This window comes from Silurus meridionalis, chromosome 8 (genome assembly GCF_014805685.1).
Source record: "Silurus meridionalis isolate SWU-2019-XX chromosome 8, ASM1480568v1, whole genome shotgun sequence".
Classification (NCBI taxonomy): Eukaryota; Metazoa; Chordata; class Actinopteri; order Siluriformes; family Siluridae; genus Silurus; species Silurus meridionalis.
In genome coordinates, this window is record NC_060891.1 from 3,131,247 (window position 1) to 3,153,146 (window position 21,900).

The 21,900-nt window shown below is 37.7% G+C and overlaps 1 protein-coding gene across 1 annotated transcript in view; it reads right to left on the reverse strand.

Moving 5' to 3' along the window:
- clmna (calmin a) overlaps positions 1–20,321 on the reverse strand; it is a 32,159-nt gene extending 11,838 nt beyond the window's left edge. Inside the window, exon 1 of the mRNA XM_046855741.1 lies at positions 19,804–20,321. Coding sequence (XP_046711697.1) covers positions 19,804–19,888 — 85 coding nt within the window. The 5' untranslated portion in view covers positions 19,889–20,321. The remainder of the gene's footprint in view (positions 1–19,803) is intronic.
- Between the last annotated feature and the right edge of the window lie 1,579 nt (positions 20,322–21,900).

Below are 21,900 nucleotides of genomic sequence, written 5' to 3' on the forward strand. Positions count from 1 at the left end.
CACTCTGCCTGGCACCGTCCACTCCGTCCTCGTCTTAATAGAGTGTGTTGACACTCAAGTTTTGTCTCGCTCTACTATAGAGGCTCCTCATTAACATTCAGAGCATGTAAAATAAATAACACCGCAGGACACAGACCCATCCTCGTGGGAGCACCAGTTCAGCCGGAGCTTCCTTCATTCGTTCATTATTCGCTTCAAGAAAAATGGGGGAGAAAAAAAAACCCAAAGACGCTCCATTGGTTGAGATCAATAAGCTTGGTGCAAATGACATGATGGAACAATGACCAAGCGGACAAGAGGAGAGGCCTGGCTAATGGCCATGCACACACACAGAGTTACAAAACACACAAACAGTGTACACACATTCCTCATGCTGCACACACTGAGTGGAAACTCACAAAAACTTTTATAACGTCAAGGACGTTATAAAGCACACAGCATTTCTCTTCAGTAGCATTTCTGAAATGCCCTAGTTCTCTTATATAATGCTTATTATACATTTTGTTTCATTTAGTTAATAGCACATTTATTGTATAGTTATAGCTGTAGAGCACTACTCCATCACCAGAATCCTTTTCTTCTCTTTTTCAATTATTAATACAGATTTTATTATATTCTTTTATGTAAACTTCATGATAGAAGTTTCTGTGTAGCATTTTCTATTAATTATATTTCAAAAATGGTTTAAAAACACTTTAAAGAGTTTGGAGTAAAATAATAAACTGGAGTAATAAGAGCAATTAACAAAATATTAGTTTATTAGAGGGACAACACATGTAGGACATTTTGAAGACAAGGTGAGGGAGGTGAGATTGAGATGGTTTGGACATGTGCAGAGGAGGGACATGGGGTATATCAGTAGAAGAATGCTGAGGATGGAGCCACCAGGAAAGAGGAACAGGGGAAGGCCAAGGAGAAGGTTTATGGATGTGGTGAGGGAAGACATGCAGGTAGTTGGTTTGAAAGAGGTAGATGATAAGTCCGAAAGAAGAAGAAAAAGAAGAAGAAGGTAAACCACTCATTATTGGTTATTATCCTACAAGTGCAAGTGTTTTTGAAAGAGGGAGGGATTTTACTTATTATATGTACATTACATCACAGTAAAAATTAATTTTTTTGAAGCACAGAGGGTTAAGGGCCGTGCTCAAGGACTCAACAATGGCAGCTTGTTGGTACGGGGGCTTGACCCCCCAACCTTCTGTTTAGTAATCCACAGCCTAAACCACTCAGCTAAAATATTGATGAAAACAGAATGCTCGAAAATGATTGGACAGAAAAAGTAACATGAGTCCATGTAAAAAAGTGAAATCATAGATCACTGGTGTGTATAAAAACATAACCAACGTGTATGTGATGTTTCCTTATGGAAAAAGCATTAAAACGTATTTCCAGGCACTCATCCGGACATCTACAAGCAAGGATCTTTATCCAACAGGACCTTCGGAAACTTGTACTCCCCATGTTGTGTATCAAATAAAACTGTTCCACCATTTGCAAATTAAACATCTGCATCAAAGACCTAAAAGCAGGAACAACACGCAGGTTTTTTCCCCTTTTTTTTCCTGCATTGAGCTTAAATCTACTCTATTCACCATGGCTGCCTGAGGTCTGTGATGATTTGCAAGATTAGACTAACAAAACCTACATGCAGCGCACACAGCCGAGCGCTGGGCTTTGTTAGCTCTCACAACACTTCGATCACTTCGGTGGTTCCCAAAAGGGAACACAATGAGAAACTGCAAACTTGGGTTACACGTGCATGATGTACAAAAAAATTAATAAATGAAAAAGAAAATAAATAAAAACAAAAACGGAGTCAAGCGATATCTATCTATATCTAGAATTGCGCAATATTCAGATATACTATTGCTGTGGAAGGAGTCTCCAGTTTCAGCGCTTTGTAAGAGAATGTTTTCCACCACAAGAAAGTCTTTCAGAAAAAACAGCATGCTTTCCCATTTATGAGTAACAAACAATTTGGCATATTCAAATTCAAGAAAATAAACACTTGAGCATTAACAGCAACCCTGCTTTATCACACCACTGATTGTTTTCCTATTACGCCATACCCCAATGTGTTTTCTTCCTTTTTACCTTAAATCTACTTAGAAAAAAGCAAACCCTTTCTCCGCAAATGCCACTCTTCCAGGAAGGAAAAAAAAGAAGTTTCCAGAATGACTCATAAAATAAACTTTCATTTTAATGCGCAGCCTGACCCTCCTGAGCCCCAAATGCCAAGTCTTGTCCTCTTGTGCCTATATATAGCGATAGTGCCTATAGTTAAAACATTATAGGACTGTGACACGTGTTAGCGTTTAAATATTTCAATCCAGCTATTGTTAGTGTTGTTTCTGGCCCAAGTGCACTTCCTTAAATTTAGGCTGTTCCAAATAAGGAACAGACACATACACACACACTCAGTGGGATGATGTAATTATATATATTGGTGTAACAAAGACAAAAATGGAAAATTTGTTCCCCAAAGCTGAAAACGATCAAAAAAAAAAGTTGCTTCCAAAGATGGAAAGAAAAAGGCCCGGACGCTACTATGACATTAGTCAGCTGGCTGTACAAGTCATTGCCCGAGTAACGAAGGGATTAGTCAGAGATTAAACCAAAGGAAACTCAGCAGGGCGCTTCCACCACCATGCTTCACTGTGCCAGTCATGGACATTTGTTCTCCTCAGACCAGACAAACCTTTTGTCCTGTGGCTCAACATGCTTCTTCGAAATCTCCAAAAGAAATTTTATGCAACATGCTACTTGTAGAGGGTCCAGTCTATGATTGTTCTGTAAACAGGCCTGACCAGTCTAAGCTATTGATCTCTCCATCTTCTTTGAGGTTACCCTTTGGATTCAAAGATGCTGCTCCAACCAATAACCTCATTACACGCAATTCCATCACTACTATAAAGGAAAAAAACTGAAATCCTGATAGAATCCATAATAGCATTTGGTTTGCTTTGGAATCTTTTGTAATGGGAATTGTATTGGTTTTAATGCAAAGTGTATTGGTGTAAACCTGTGGGTATCTCCTGGGAATTGCGTTCATCTGGTGACCGCATTTAAAACACGTTTGGCAACCTGTAGATCATATAGTAGCTACCAGACACCAATAAGCACCACTGGGATACCATTGAGTATCTAGATTTAATTGTATACCTGCTAAAAACAAACAAAGAAAACCTCATAGAATTTGTAATGCTTGGATTTTTTAGTGATCCGATGCCACATTTGCTGAACTTACACATTTTGGGATGCATTTCAAACATTGTTACTTCCAGAAATTGGTCTTCATGATGCTTTTTGGTTACATACATTCTCCAAGACCATGAGGTGTTCCAGAACAGGTTAAGATCCACAATATGGAAAAAAGTATTGAGACACTTGCATCTTCCAGCCTTATGTGGTTCTCCCCCACACACTGTTATGACAAATTTAGAGGCATGTATTTGGGTGCGCTACTATTACTACTATGTTTTTTTTTTTTTCACTTGAACTAGGAGACCCAAATCCTACCAGCATGACGATGCCCCTGAGCAAAACTTTTCAGCTTTGGTGTGGAAGATCTTGAGTAACCTGCTATAAAGCTTTGACCTCAACCTCACTTTCATCAGCACCTGACTTTACTAACATCCTAATGGCTGAATGACCACAAATCTCCAGAAGAGCACACTTCAAAATCTAATGGAGCATCTTCCCAGAAAAGGGGAAGTTATTGAAAGAGCAAATACTCAAAAAGCACATATAAATCTTTTGGGTAGGTGTCCAAAAACGTTGTAGTGTATTATTTTCTTCTGAGCTCATGTGCCACTTCAATTACATTTACTTTAATTTAATGTGCCCCAGTATAAATATTATATACAGGTAGTACTGATCCTACCCTGGAATAACAGGCCTGGTGTTATGCTGGTGCTTTCAAGAAAGCAAAGCCCAGTTGGCACTCGACAGAAAGACACTTTATCCCTGTCTTTATGAAAGGAAAGAAAAATCTCAAGCAAACACTCCTGCCTGCTGTGTCTCAGCGCAGAGCGGCCCAAGTGAGGCGGAAGAAAGCTGAGTGGATGTACTCGAGTGTTCAAAAGAGGACAAGGAAAATAAATTAAGTGCGTGCAAATGTCTGGTGCGGGAAAAGCGACGACGGTTCCACAGTGTCTCTGCTGAGCTGTTTGAGCATACAACCAAAGCACACAAAAGATTTTGTCTCAATGCTTTCTCAAATATAGACACTGCATATTCCCTGTTGCTTTCCTGCTACTGGTACGAGATAAAAAATAAGACAAATTTGACATGACTGCTGCAAAAAAGAATTTGTAAACAGTGGTTACGTACGTGCCGTCTTATCTAAATGGTCATAGTGTGTACAGAGAGCATAATTTGTTTAAGGAAATACCACATTAAAACAAGATTTATTTGGATAAGATGTGTATGGTGAGTCTGACTGACCTCACTGTTTATGATTAATCAGTATTAATCCATATTTGGGCACCCCTGAAGCATGGGTAGCTATTATCAAATAAAAAAAAAAAAATGCTGAGTCACTTCACACTCCATGGACTGTGATACTAACTAGCAAGCAGCAATGCTAGTGGGATTTTCGGCATCTGTGCTGGTAATGGTGACAAGTCTTTGATTGACGGAAAGACAAGCAGCTCGATTTGACCCAGTCACGTCGAAGAATGGAAAAAACCCAAAATCATTAATTATCTCCCATAATTAGTTTCAGTCAGACATGAATTACAACGCGAAAGGAAATACAAGCGCATTTCGTGCATGATGTAGCAAGCATTAGCTAAACATAGGGGTGAATACAAACTAGCGGGAGAAAGCCAAAGAACAGAAAGCTAGCCATAAGCTCTATCTTTATTTGCTATTTTATTTATGTAGAATGGGTCAGGCCATTCTACATAAATAATTGGCGCAATTTCCACCCCATTTTGTCCTATCTTTACCATTATCCTGTCATTTTATGATTAATGTGTTCACCTGTTTTGTGTCCTACCATGCATTTCTAGAATTAAGTCCAAAACGTGTTTGTTGTGAAACGTGCCTTATTTCATGATTCCCTGTTTTCTGGTTTTGACACTCACTTATTTCATATTTAGAAAAAGAGGAAGCCATTTTCAGCCTGCTATTCTTTTTATCCAAATACGGACTTTGACAATGCCTCTTTAGACAAGAGTTTACATACGAGTGTCCTGTTCTTAGTAACCACAATTTACAGTCAATGTGTTGAGATTTTTCCTGGGTTTTTCCCATTTGCACAAACTTCAAGCAAAAACTGAACCCCATAACATTAGACCAATAAAATTTCCGAACGGAAAGAAAAAAACGCACCTCACCTGTGTTCTGAGCTGCACGGCATCGGGAGAAAAACATCCATCGGGTGATTTTTAAACGCACAACGATACCAAAAGATAAACTCCCGAGAGAAATAGTTGTGAAAGGAAGGAGGAAGACAGTGAACAATGACTTTCTTGGTAGGCTACTGTTTAGATACAAGCCGTTGTAACGCGTTGAGTCTGGGTGAAGGGAGAGCTCGCTAACTCCAGTTGCAGCAGAAATCATATAAGCACAGACAGGTTTCCAAAACTCATGCTTTTTCATTTTTCTTGGCAACAGCGTTACGGGTTAGTCAAAGAAACTTAGAAATGAACATCAGAAAATAATATGGACATAATCCTCATCTTGAACACGCAGTAATAGCGGAAAAATGCAGTGGCATGCTATTCCCAAAATACCGCTATGCTCCTAAAGGAAGCGCAACATATTTCACCCGTTACACCGTGTGTAACGTGTCTTTCGTTAAAGCCTGTGTAAAGTACATTAGTGTAGACACCTGCGGCTTATAGACAGGTGCGGATTATTTATGTAAAAAATAAAAATATTTGTAAAATTCAGTGGGTGCGGCTTATATATGGGTGCGCTTTATAGTCCGGAAATTACGGTATGTGACAAATAAAATTAGTGATTCCTATTTTTTTTATATGTTCACCCACTTTTTCATTCAGCAAAAAATGTGGCTATCTGGCTAATTAGATATAGTGAAGTCGTTAAAAAAATGCATACAATGAGAAAGAAAAAAACAGCGTTTCTTCTGTGAGACTTTTTTATAAATTGCCTACTAATTATATATAAAACAGAGAGAGATATTATGGTGGTAAAGTGGAAAGTACTCTGAGATAATCAATTAAATCAACTTTACAGGCCTTTTAATATAAGCAAAAGTTTATGGCCTGAGAGGGAAAAAACAAGTGAAGAAGAAACAGAGGAACAGAACAATCTATTCCATCCCTGCTGAAAAATCCCCATAGAATTTGTAATGGTTAATAATGAGAATTTCATTGGTTGTTGTCATTTTATTGGTAATGGTATCGCCCTGTGGGTTTCCCTTTCTTTTTGACATTTTAAGCTGAGTTGATGTCATTAAGGAACACCTTTTGGCAACAATTCTTATCAAATTTGTAATGGTTGTAATTGAAATTGTATTGGTTTTAGTGGTGGAACTGGTTTTAGTGGTTGCGTTCGATTGGTTGGATTTTTCTGCCTAATGGATGCCTTTAAGTATATACTTGACACCAACAGGAATCAGTAGGACACCATGAAAAATCCAAACTTAACATATTCTCTACAACGAGTTTCTTTGGTTTGAATTAAATGATTTAGCGGTGTACACAAACACCAGAGAGAGAGAGAGAGAGAGAGAGAGAGAGAGAGAGAGAGAGAGAGAGAGAGAGAGAGAGAGAGAAAAACACACCAGTGTGTGAGCTCGGTCTTATGCAGTAGCATTGACAGCATTTTTTTTTCTCCAGCTGGTAGAAACACCTGCATCTAATAAAAGTGCTACATGTTGTCCTCACATGACCGAAAGTAACGCTGACCTCAGCAACTCTTACATCACACTGACTTTACAGGTTTACCAACCAAAGGCTCAAGACGTATTAACATGTACCTAAGAATGAGATCACTGGTGTAGTCATCAACCACCAGAACTATTGGCACCATTCAGGAAAATTTGAATCATTCCATGTTGCAACAACACACACACAACATACACACAAATTTTATTATATATATATTATAATATAATATATATATATAATATATATATTATATATATATATATATATATATATATATATATATATATATATATATATATATATATATATATATATATACACACACACACACACACACACACACACACACACACATCTAAATGTATTTTTAGTTTATTTATTTGTTCTGTTCTGTTTTATTATTTGTATGTTCTGGCACGTCAAATATACACTATATAAACACAAATTTGTGAACACCAGACCATAAGATTTTTTTGGAACATCCCATTCCACATTTAATCCCCATTTGCTCTTATAATAACTTCCAGTCTTCTGGGAAGATGTTCCATTATATTTTTAGAGCGTGCTTGTGGAGAATTGTGCTCATTCAACCACAAGGGTGTTATTAAAGTCAGGTATTGATGTAGGGTGAAGAGGCCTGGGGTGCAGGTTAGAGCGCAATAGCAGACCTTTCAAGACTCTCTTTATGAAGCTGGCTTTGTGCACATGGGCATTGTCATGTCACGTTTGGGGTTCTTAGTTCAAGTGAAGGGAAAATGTAATGCTACAGAGTCCGAAGACATCCCATACAATTGTTTGCCTCCAGAGCTGTGCTAACAGTTTGGGGAAGAACCACATAAATAAAAGAAGAAGAGTGATATTTTAAGCAGAAACAAACATAAAAATGGTTGCATTTTAGCTTAAATCTTGAAATGTCTCTGTTTACTCTTTCGTTTAAACCGTGTAACACTTTCCTATTCATAGGTTTGCGCATGTCGACTTGCCAGGTCAGTACACACCAAAGATTTGCTGTAGGGTTCAAATACTCGAGTCATTGCAAAACATTGAGTGTGTGTGTGTTCAGACTGATTTGACCTTGTGGGGACCTTTTTCATATATATATATATATTTTTTTTTTATGTTGACTTTTTATATATATATATGAGATATATTACATACAGTATATTTAAAAAAAAATGGCCTAATGTCCCCACAAGCAATGACAAGTAAGGTCCCCAAAAAGCATTTCTGTGTTGCTTTGGAAAGGTTTTGCTTAATCAGATTCAAATCAAAATTTTCCCCCAAGTTGTAACCTCATGGTAGAGGTAAATTTCATTTCTGTAAATGTACTTAATGCTATGAATAACTGGTTTAATAAGTATATATATTTTATTGAGAAGTTCTCTGTTGTTCCCCACATGGAAATGGACAACAAAGGGATTTTTCATTTGTATGCAACCTCGTATTTATACCCCCTGGAAACAGAACTTGATTACAGACAACAGAGTTCATGGGGGTAGTTTTTCAGGAATTAATAATTTATTTGCATTTATTTCAATAATATGATATATGATATAAATAAAGATCCTGATGTGAATAATTTTGCTTTCGGGTGAAGTGATTCACTGGGTCAGGGTGCCAATAATTAAACAATTTGCCAGATAGCACAATCACAGCATAAACAATCTGCACAGAAATGGCTAAAATGGCACAAAATGCAACGAAAGAGCGACAGAAGGCATCAGGCTGTACATTTTCAAGTGAATTCTTGTCTGCATCGGTGTGGAGGTGGATGTTAAAGATAAACTGGCGGAGGGAGAACACGAGGAGAAATACAGTCTGATAACACACACAAACACACACACACACAGCTTATATAATAGCTCTGCTACAGAGGTTTTCATATTCATATCCACATCCTAATGCAGCTGTGAGCAGTAGATGTTTAGACGACACACCCACTTAATGGACACTGGGAAATTCCGTCTGGTCACTGATAACGATGATGATGCAGCATTTAGTACGTGTGTGTGTGTATAAAGGTTTTTATATATATTCTCACACATATTCCGTATTAGAAATTAGACAGACTTTACATTCAACATGAGGTCAAATCCACATGGCCGAGAGATAATTAGCTAGTGAGTGTGTTTCCAGGTCAGTGTGTTTCTGACTTCCTGCTTGTAAAAAAAAAGAAACTATCACAAGACAATATCCTCAATCCTGATTTTAGTAGCTAATTATCTATAAAATGCCATCTCCATGAAGCTAGCCTTATGCACAGGGGGTATTGTCATGCTGGAACAGGTTTGAGTCTTCAGGGAAAAATTCACGCTTCGGCATCCTCCATCTTTATGGTATCCTCTTGAGGAAGAACTTCATATGGCTGAAAAAGTCAGGTGTCCCAGTGTCTCTTAAGACCACCGCAATACAACAGCAACAGTTTTCATTGAATTGTTTTGTTCTTTTTTTTCCCATCATAAAATTCAACAGATTTCTCCAGTAACTACGTGTAGCACTGGAAGGGTTCGGAATGATAAAGTGCACCGTGCACCACTGCAGCTCTCTGGGATTTCCATCGCATCTCAGCAGGAAGAACAATTCAACCGTGCTCCCCTGAGACAACCTTGTGCTTCCAAGAAGCAGAGGATTAGATAATAGATTATTTTCCACAACTGTGTCCCAATGCCGTCCAAACAACGTGGATGACTCAACAGTTCTACGCTCTGGCGGCGGTTTTACGAGACTTAAACAAACACTGCACACTTCTGGAGGAGGACGGGAAGAGAAAATCGACTTTGCTCAGTGTCGACTGGACACCGGAGTGGGAGGTGTGGAGCACAGGACAGTATTGATGGAGTAACAGAAAGAGAGTGGAAGAAACAGGGGTGGAAAGGCTTCGTCCGAATACGCAGTCCAGAATCGTGAACAATGCAGCCTACAGTCACTACAAGTTGGCTTTTGAAAAACTCCCTCGGAATAGACGTTTGTATGGTTGTGTTTGTGTGTGTATACGTGTTTATATCTCAGTGTAGAATAAACGTCCCCACAAAGATAGGAATAACATATTTAGCATAGTGGGGACATTGGTCTGAAAAACCAACGTCTTTAGTTTTTGGTTTTGCTTCTTTCCATGTATAAATGTAATATTAATAATGTATTATTTCCATGTTTTGTGTGTGGCAATAGCTAATATTTCAACAACAAGCAAACACCTTTCAGCTCAATTGGTGTAGTTCATTTTTATGTTTTGTGTAAATAACTGCTGCAGGTGTTTTTTTTTTTTGTTTTTTTTTTAAACAAACAAAAACTGTTTTTCCTGTTCCATGTGGGAACAACCCAAATGTGCCTATGAGGAAAACTTGTTTTTGATTGTAAAAAAAACAAAACAAAAAATACCTGTAGCTAGAAAAAAACACTAACTATGCCAAATAGTATGTAAGACATTTGTATATCTTAATGGGAACCAAACATCCCAAAGATAGGAATATCAGACAGATTTGACATTGTGGGGACCTTTTTTGGTCCTCACAATTACAACCAGTGTTATTAAACAAAGCGCAGTATATATATAATATATATTATTTTTTGGGTTTTTTTATTTTGACTTTTTATATATATGAGATATATTACATATATTTAAAAAATGGCCTAATGTCCCCACAAGCATTGGCAATTAAGGTCCCCAAAAAGCTTGTTTTGATTACAAAAAAATAGTTTAAGAGCCAAAAATTGTGTGTGGAGGGAATTATGGGAAATCTTGGTGGTTACAAAATGACCCCACACACACACTGGACAGGTTTAATTTCCCGGCTAGGTAGTCCCCATAAGCTTAAAATGCTAAAAGCTTTACATTGGGTTGCAGGAGAATCGAAAGAAAATTTAAGTGGTGATTTCTTTAGGTGGTTGTAGCATTAACAATGATCCTTGAGTGGTCCTTCAAATCTGACCACTCAAGTCCTTGTTCCTAAAAAGCTGCCATCTTAATGTCTGGATCTCATAACAGACATTACATTCATAACCTGAAACTTCAAATCAACAGTGTGACATTTAGCAGATGAAAAACTGTAAGCCCTGCCATCTGGGAAGACAAATTAGCTTTTTCTCTCAGGTAGGATTTCTTGTTTTTTTTCCCCTTCAACTTAGCTAGACTCAATTCTATATGTTTCTAGGTCATTTTGGATGTAGTTATTGTGACCGACGTTACAATCCGGACAGACTTCCAAACGCTACAAAGGATGTCCACGAGCTTTTCCCCAGCAGACTGTGAAGCAGACTGTGAAATGTGCAAGCAAATGAGAAGGCAGAGTTCGAGTCTAGATGACATCTATTCCACAGATAAGAGGTGGTAGCACTTAGCGACTGAGGGGGTGGTTGAAGTTTTAATTCAATTTTACACCAATGATTAGCAGGTTTCGTTGCTGATTCACATACACGCTAACATTAAACAGTCAGGACACATCGACAAGGAAATCCTGAAAGACATATTAAACACAGTTGAACAGAGCGCTGAGTTCAGTTGCTTCCAATTCAGTCGCTTCAGATTGCTCTGTTCTAGCGAGCAACCAATTAAGATGAGGAATAGCAAGCTAGTGCCAACACCAAGCCAACAAACTAGCTTAATTTACACATATAAACCAGGATAAAGTATAGATGTCATGACAAATTTGGTTATATAAACCCCACATTGTAATCGAACCTCGATTTACACCGAGACTACACGGCGTGAAACAGGCTCTAGAGTAAATGAACCTCTAGAGCCAAGATGAGCATTAACCTCTGGACCACTAACGACCCAGATGAAGAGCATCTTAAATCCTACAGATAACAGCTCTCCGACCCAATTTAATGTTGTTTCACTAATGATTCAATCCAAAGGGGAAACCGCGTTTGTGTGGATCCTCTGAGGAAATGCAGACAAAAGAACAGATTTTTAAACAGTGCCTGCATTTAACCCCAATCTACAGATCAATACAAGGAAGTCTCAATACCAGGGATATACGAGGTAAATTTCCCTCTGGGATACATAAAGTGATTCCATCAATCTAGCTATCTAGCCATCTATCTATCTATCTATCTATCTATCTATCTATCTATCTATCTATCTATCTATCTATCTTGAAGTAGACAGAGGATAAAGAAATGTAAGAGCATCATTTGAAGAATTGTTTATATATTAATGGTATCAAATGAGGAGTCATTTACAGCTACATGTGTATCATTTGAAGATTCATTTACATAATAAATAAATAAAAAAATACATAGAAAGCTTGTAAACGACTCATAATTCTTAACTCCTCAAATAATATATATGAAGAATCATTTACAAATACACATGCATCATTTGAGGATTCGTTTACAAATGTACGTGTATCGTTTGAGGAGTCGTTTACAAACGTACGTATATCATTTAAGGAGTCATATTAAAACACGTATATTATTTTAGCAGTCATATGCAAATACACGTATATCATTTGAGGAGTCATTCGCAAATGTATGTGTATTAATTAAGGAGTTCTTTACCAATCAAAATTGATTATTTATTTGGTTTTGTGTGTCTTTATGAATGTTTTTTAAGTGTCAGCTTTTTTTTTTTATCACCTCACAAATTCACAGCATTCAAAAGAGATGTGTTTTTCAGTCTCATCGTTGTTGTAAAGATAAAATGTAGCTGAACAAGTCAGTTCTTGCAGTGAAACAGCTCATAAGTTTCATTCACACATTTAAGATCTCTATCAACACACGCAGGTTTCATCTATTTTATATTTTCTCACATCTTTTTTTTTTAAGTCAAAACATGATATACACTGTCCACTTTGAAAAAAGGAACACCAGTAAGCCTGCTCATTCCTGCAATTATCTGATCATCCAAATCCAACCCAGAAGCTAACATTTATATCACACATCAGAATCTGATTTCGGCTACTGTAACGGTTGTTGATGTTAGACAGGGTGGTTTGAGTGTTCAAGAAACCGTGGATCTCATAACCTAAAAGAACAATCAGACCGGTTTAAGCTGATAGGAAAGCTCTGATAATGTAGATAACCAGGCTTTCCAAACGTGGTGAGCATCAAAAGCATCTCAGAATGAACATGTTGAGTCCTTGAGGAGGATGAGCCATAAGAGCAGAAGGCCACATCCGGGTCCACAATTGTCAGAGAAGATGAGGAATCCCTTAATGAAACCCTAAATCTATATGTCTGTCTGTCTGTCTGTCTGTCTGTCTGTCATTTGAGGAGGTGTTTGGTATCATTAGAAGAGTCGTTTACAAATATAAGTGTATTAATTAAGGAGTCATTTACTATTAAACATAATTTGAGAAGTCATTTATGATTACACGTATCATTTGAGGAATCGTTTACAAATGCATGTGTATCATTTAAGGAGTCATTTATAAATACACATGTATAATTTGAGGAGTCATTTACAAATGTATGCGTATAATTTGAGGAGTCATTTACAAATACACATGTATCATTTAAGGAGTCATTTACCACTGTATGTGTATCATTCGGGAAGTCATTTACAAATACAGGTGTTTCACTTGAGGAGTCGTTTACAAATGTACATGTATCATTTTAGGAGTCGTTTAAAATGTGTGTATCATTTGAGGAGTTGTTTACAAATACACATGTATCATTCGAGGAGTCAAATGACAAATGTATGTCTATCACTTGGGGAGTAATTTACAAATGTATGTGCATCATTTAGGATGTCAATTACAAATATAGGTGCATCACTTGAGAAGTCGTTTACAAATAGACGTATTATTTGAGGAGTCATTTAAAATGTATGTGTATCATTTAAAGGTGTTATTTACAAATGTATTATTTGGAGAGTCATTTACAAATGTATGCGTATAATTTGAGGAGTCATTTACAAATACACATGTATCATTTAAGGAGTCATTTACCACTGTATGTGTATCATTCGGGAAGTCATTTACAAATACAGGTGTTTCACTTGAGGAGTCGTTTACAAATGTACATGTATCATTTTAGGAGTCGTTTAAAATGTGTGTATCATTTGAGGAGTTGTTTACAAATACACATGTATCATTCGAGGAGTCAAATGACAAATGTATGTCTATCACTTGGGGAGTAATTTACAAATGTATGTGCATCATTTAGGATGTCAATTACAAATATAGGTGCATCACTTGAGAAGTCGTTTACAAATAGACGTATCATTTGAGGAGTCATTTAAAATGTATGTGTATCATTTAAAGGTGTTATTTACAAATGTATTATTTGGAGAGTCATTTACAAATACATGCGTATCATTTGAGAAGTAAATAAGTGAAATAAGTGAAAATGGGAACACCAATGCCATCATTAGATGAGGCTGCATTCCTATAGAGAAATCTTTTACAACTCTAACATGTGATAAGCTTTTGATGTTTCACGGAGGGTATTTTTTGGACCGAGTTCCACATAAACCCACACACACACGGTACAGACTCCGAGTCCCAACCTCCTCTCGAGAGGCTAGAGTGTGTGGGAACATACTGCGCTGAAATTCCAGCTCTTTTGCAGAGGCTGATGCTCTTTCAGTGTGCAGTGTGGGTTACACAATCCGCTCTGAGGCAAGTGTTCTCTGCAGCATTCTCACTTCTCTAGTGTGTGTGTGTGTGTGTGTGTGTGTGTGTGTGTGCACGTAATAAGCTTGTGCAATTGTGTGAAATGTATAGAAATATAATGTATCGAGAAAATACTTAATAAAAAAGGTAAAAAATTACACTAGAAATGTTATTATATATTTGTATATTAGTAATATATGTACACGTTTGCCATCTATTATACGTAGCACGTGGGTTGAACCTAACAGGTCTATCCTCGTTCATCCATCGGTAGCTGTCGTGTTGCTATGGGATCCACACGAGAGGCACAAGCGATGTTTCACCTGCGATTCGATAGGCTGCAACTTTTCATATGATAAAATGGGGGGATAAAATGATATACACATATCATTTGAGGAGTCATTTATAATTACGCGTCATTTGAGGAGTCATTTATGATTACGCGTGTCATTTGAGGAGTCATTTATGATTACGCGTGTCATTTGAGGAGTCATTTATGATTACACACATCATTTGAGGAGTCATTTTTGATTACACGTGTCATTTGAGGAGTCATTTTTGATTACACGTGTCATTTGAGGAGTCATTTATGATTACATGTATCATTTGAGGAGTCATTTATGATTACATGTATCATTTGAGGAGTCATTTATAATTACACGTGTCATTTGAGGAGTCATTTATGATTACATGTGTCATTTGAGGAGTCATTTATGATTACATGTATCATTTAAAAAGTAATTTTTGACTGCACGTGTCATTTGAGGAGTCATTTATGATTACATGTATCATTTGAGGAGTCATTTATGATTACATGTATCATTTGAGGAGTCATTTATAATTACACGTGTCATTTGAGGAGTCATTTATGATTACATGTGTCATTTGAGGAGTCATTTATGATTACATGTATCATTTAAAAAGTAATTTTTGACTGCACGTGTGTCATCTGAGGAGTCATTTATGATAACACGTGTATTATTTGAGTAGTTATTAATGATTACACGAATCATTTGAGGAGTCATATACGACTATACATGCATCATTTACAGATTCATATACGATTAAACGTGCATCATTTGAGGTCATTCCCAGCTCCAAACTCTTTTCATGCTTCATGTAAGAAAAAGATATTTTAGTTTCGCTTTCGTTTAAAGAGCTGCAATTACTGAAATACACTTTCTTTGATTTTCCTGAAAAGAAACTGGAAGGTCACTTCAGCAGACACTTAATGTTGGTTTTTAATCCAAGCCTCATGATAGTTCAAAAGCCGAATGAAAACAGAGCCCTTTCGAAATTACATATTAAAATTTGCTGGACTTTGGGATGCATGTGATCTTCCTACAAACTTGTCCAAAAAAGGAAACTTAATAGACTGGTTCCTGCAGTCATGCAGCCTACACAGACTTTATCTCACCAACACATCTGTCTCTCTTTTTCTCTCTCTTTCTTTCTCTCACGCCAAACAGAAGATTGTCAGAGGAACAATCTTGTACAGAAGCCATGAAAATAACGTTGTTACGTATCGTATAACTGATTATAAGCGCACGCCGAACAAAAGCTAAATCCTCAGATTAACTCCCGCAGTGATTACGCAAGTTTATCCGGACACAAACTCGACACCTCAGAGGTGCAACACCGTGGCGTTAATGAAACACGTGAGACCGAACGCGTGAAGCTACAGTGGGCGAGGCGACCGGATTTTTCTTAAGATTTGTTTACGTGCCGAACAACAGAAGGAGGCTAGACGCTGGAGGCCAGACGGAGTAAAGCCACGGCAGACACTCAGCTTTACTGTAAAATCCGCCCGATTCATTTCTACCTGGGAAACTTTTCTTGTATCACATGACGCCACAGAAAGCAAAACTCTTTAAACAAAGCACTGATCAATATTTTATTATATATATATATATATATATATATATATATATATATATATATATATATATATATATATATATATATATTATGGGGTCATAACTGTTTGGAAGCTCATTGTGCTGCTTGTGTATCAAGAAGAGCAGGAAATAACACAAACAGCTTCATCAGTACACTGTAAATATGATCTGGATGTTTGTACGTAATGGGATTGTCCTCGGTCATCCGTCCATAACCGTCTTGTTGCCATGGTTACAAATTTACACTGCTATGGGTTTCATTTGAGGTGTTGTTTGGAAATGTAAGAGGATCATTAGAGGAAGTTAATTTCGAAAATCGTGTGTCATTTGAGGAGTCGTTTACAAAGTCCATGTATCATTTGAGGAGTCATTTATGATTACATGTATCATTTGAGGAGTCATTTATAATTACACGTGTCATTTGAGGAGTCATTTATGATTACATGTGTCATTTGAGGAGTCATTTATGATTACATGTATCATTTAAAAAGTAATTTTTGACTGCACGTGTGTCATCTGAGGAGTCATTTATGATAACACGTGTATTATTTGAGTAGTTATTAATGATTACACGAATCATTTGAGGAGTCATATCGACTATACATGCATCATTTACAGATTCATATACGATTAAACGTGCATCATTTGAGGTCATTCCCAGCTCCAAACTCTTTTCATGCTTCATGTAAGAAAAAGATATTTTAGTTTCGCTTTCGTTTAAAGAGCTGCAATTACTGAAATACACTTTCTTTGATTTTCCTGAAAAGAAACTGGAAGGTCACTTCAGCAGACACTTAATGTTGGTTTTTAATCCAAGCCTCATGATAGTTCAAAAGCCGAATGAAAACAGAGCCCTTTCGAAATTACATATTAAAATTTGCTGGACTTTGGGATGCATGTGATCTTCCTACAAACTTGTCCAAAAAAGGAAACTTAATAGACTGGTTCCTGCAGTCATGCAGCCTACACAGACTTTATCTCACCAACACATCTGTCTCTCTTTCTCTCTCTTTCTTTCTCTCACGCCAAACAGAAGATTGTCAGAGGAACAATCTTGTACAGAAGCCATGAAAATAACGTTGTTACGTATCGTATAACTGATTATAAGCGCACGCCGAACAAAAGCTAAATCCTCAGATTAACTCCCGCAGTGATTACGCAAGTTTATCCGGACACAAACTCGACACCTCAGAGGTGCAACACCGTAGGCGTTAATGAAACACGTGAGACCGAACGCGTGAAGCTACAGTGGGCGAGGGCGACCGGATTTTTCTTAAGATTTGTTTACGTGCCGAACAACAGAAGGAGGCTAGACGCTGGAGGCCAGACGGAGTAAAGCCACGGCAGACACTCAGCTTTACTGTAAAATCCGCCCGATTCATTTCTACCTGGGAAACTTTTCTTGTATCACATGACGCCACAGAAAGCAAAACTCTTTAAACAAAGCACTGATCAATATTTTATTATATATATATATATATATATATATATATATATATATATATATATATATATATATATATATATATATATTATGGGGTCATAACTGTTTGGAAGCTCATTGTGCTGCTTGTGTATCAAGAAGAGCAGGAAATAACACAAACAGCTTCATCAGTACACTGTAAATATGATCTGGATGTTTGTACGTAATGGGATTGTCCTCGGTCATCCGTCCATAACCGTCTTGTTGCCATGGTTACAAATTTACACTGCTATGGGTTTCATTTGAGGTGTTGTTTGGAAATGTAAGAGGATCATTAGAGGAAGTTAATTTCGAAAATCGTGTGTCATTTGAGGAGTCGTTTACAAAAGTCCATGTTTCATTTAAGGAATCATTTACAAAAAGTGAGTCTGTGTCACATGAGGAATGTAAGAAAACAGGAGTCATTTGGGAATGTACGTGTGCCATTTAAAGAGTCATTTACAGTTTCAAATGGATCAATTATGAAGTCATAAACTCATTCGAGTGAGAATACGTTGCGATCTTGAGGAGTCGTATACTATAAAAGTGTGCTGTTTCAGCAACTCTGAGTGTGTCGTTTAATGAGTCGCTTTCAAGTTGCATCTAAATAAAAGGGTAGCATTTGAGGAGTCGTTTAAGGAGTTAACCGCACGTTTTCGTTTGTAAAACGCTTGTCCTGTAGAAAAACGAATCTGAATTCATACGTTGGTTTTCATCCAAAATGAGCTCAACAGTTAACTTCTACAACATCCAAATGTACCTCTTAGTATCCAGATCTTTTCAGTACTGCCATTTAATCTACTGCTAGAGCAGCTCTTTTACAGAAAATCCCCGAAAATGGTTAGTTCCGGTCCCGCAATCTGATAAGTCGATTTAACGTTTTAGGAAATGTTTATAGTTACATTTCCTATAAAACACACAAAATTCTACTTTCTGGTTCAAACTGTTACTACAGTAATGTTCGCAATATTATCATACGTGGCAAATTATCATTTTAACCAACTTTAAAGTTATAAAGTGGGTGTGGCTTCTTGACGATCTATTTTAGATTTTTATTTTACACTTACTGGTTTACAGAAAGTATCTACAGCGACTCAATGAGGAGTCAATTATGATTACATGTGTCATTTGAGGAGTCATTTATGATTACACGTGTCATTTGAGGAGTCATTTATGATTACACGTGTCATTTGAGGAGTCATTTATGATTACATGTGTCATTTGAGGAGTCATTTATGATTACATGTGTCATTTGAGGAGTCATTTAAAATGACCTGTATCATTTGAGGAGTCATTTATGATTACATGACGATCTATTTCACACCATGCCACTTTATCTAACTTTCTGGTTTACAGAAAGTATCTACAGCGACTCAATGCCAAAAACAGACGTCGGACAAGAGCCGGAGACATCCAACGCCACAAGCGAGAGCAACCGTGACCCATCAGATATGGGTGTGTCCGACGCCAGATTTGTTTTTGCGATCTACCGCAGAGCGTATGTGATCCGACTCTCGAAATGTTGCCCAAAAAACAGACCACGATTTCTCGTTGATCAAAGTTCAAACATCATCTCGCAGCGAGACCTTATATTTGTTGAGAGTAAGAGTGACGTCACAACGTTTATGCAAATTGCCGCTGCGACTACCAGTAGGAGTGAAGGGCGGTCCCAGGGCACGTGATGTGATTCGACAAAAGTAGCCTCCACCCACTAATTTAGGTTTCTATGGCAACCACTAATTAGACACCCGAGATACCGTCAAAATATCGCAGTACGATAATAACGGTAATATCGATCACACGTGCGGAGTGTTTTGTGTGTGTGTGTGTGTGTGCGTGTGTGTGCGTGTGGATGAGAGTTGAAGATAGGCTTGCACACGTTATAACAACTTGTGGATTGAAGCATGCCCGCGGTGATGGTTGTGCTTGCAGGAGAACATCTCCATGCAACTTTTTGTGCGCTGATCCACCATGAGGATGAGGATGAGGAGAAGGAGAAGGATGGAGTGCCGCACACCTACCTTGGAGGTTTTGCACTCGGATGTCGCTGATCTGACCGATCAGTTCCTCACGCTCGAACCAGTCAGTCCACTCCTGGCCGGCCATGATGGCAGGAGAAGCTCCTCTCTGCACCTGGTGTAAAAGAGGGGAAACTCTGTTCTTTTTTTTCCCCTTTAAATTAATCCCAGGAGCTGCTCGGGACCCATGCGGGCAGCGGGGCGAAAATCCTCCAGTCTACAGGAAAGAAGTGGCTGCTGCTGCTGCTGTTTCTGCCTCCGGCTCGGGCATGATGAGGATGAAGATGGTGATGAAGAAGGTGCACTGAGTTTCCTGCAGCAGCTCTCCCTCTTTCTTCCCTCTCTCTCTCTCTCTCTCTCTCTCTCTCTCTCTCACTCCGGAGTGAAATGCAGTGCAATGGTAGCAGCACCTGGGTCAGATTTCCCTTATTCTCCGTGCACGCCTACTACCCAGGGTTGCCAGATTGCCAATATATAGGGTTGGCAAGTTTTCTCCCCTAATCCCTCTTCTTTCACCCTAGTGTAACCCACACCATCTTCTCTCTTTCATGGTTCCTTAGAGGTTCATTAGCTCAACCAGTTCTTCCCTTATTTTTTAAAAGTTTAGTGAGTTCAATATATATATATATATATATATATATATATATATATATTTTAAATCATATATATATATATATTTTAAATCATATATATATATATATATATATATATGACAAGTCTAATTATAATGCCCATAAGGCATTAGGGACCCCCATGACAAGTAAAAAAAAGACTTCCCCCCAAGATTATTTCATTTAATAAATATATGAATTACACAACAACTGGGACCCCGTAAGACTCACTTCGAGCACTGTCTCATACCCCCTGTACTCCAGAGTAACCCAGAGGTCCCCAAACTGTTTTGCACCACAGACCAGTTCTATCCAAGACCGCTCATTCGCAGACTGGGCGATTGAGGTGTCACGCATATAACTAACCAAATTAACGTGCAAATTGTATTGCTATTATACATATATAATATAATTGTAAGTCAACCTAATATGCAAAATCAGTAGAAGCTCTGAGCCCCATATTATACAGAGCAGGATAGGATCGTGAGAATCCCCTGTTGCGATGAACCCATCTATTAGTATTTTTTGTGAAATTTTGATTTCTTTTTGCTGACACTCTCAGAGAGTCTCTTCTGTCTGGCCGGGAACCAAACAATTCATGGCCCGGTACTAGTTCATGGCCTGTGGTTGGGAACCCTTAGTGTAACCCACACCTTGTTCCCTTTTTTATGGTTCTGTGAGGTACATCAAATCAACCAGATCTTCCTTTTTTTCTTCTTTTTCTGACACTTCAACATATAAATATAAATTGTATAATTTAACAAATAAATAACCTATGAAATGAATGAATGAATTATTTATTAAATGTATTTATTATTTGTTTGTTTATTAATTATGCGTGGTAATGCTATATAAATTACAGAATTCAATCAATCGTTTAAAACGCACAACATGGCAACCCACCCCACTGCAGCCTCCCTTAGGGACTGTAAAACCTTTGAATGTAGGACCTGCCATGTAGACCTGCTTTATTATGTTGCCAGATTGGCCGAATGTACTCATCACTAGGATATATTTAACTTCACTAGGATGGGAAAATGGCCTTGAGAGGTCGAGAAATTGGGAACAACCAGATGCTAAGGGTACATTTTTCCCCTGACCTTCAACGCAGATTATTTGGTTCAGATGTCCACAAGCTTGTCTGATGTTTCTATTTTAGCTTCTGTGAGATTTGCTGAGGCCAGTTAAGTTTTTATCTGCTTATAAATAAAAAAAGAATGACTGATTTAGCAAAATCTAGTTGAGAAAACAAAATGATATTTGACTTTGGAATGTACCGAAGTTAAAGTAAAAGTGGAAATACTTCAACTTAAAGGTGCTCCGACTTCAGCAACTTTTGGGATGAATTGGATCTACATGGAGTTGGCTGAATGCTGGAACAGGTTTGGAGCTCCTAGTTCAAGTTAAAACTTCATTCCCACCCATCCTTTATAATTATGTGCCTTTAACTGTGTGGTAACAGTTTGGGGAAGAATTGCATATGGACAGA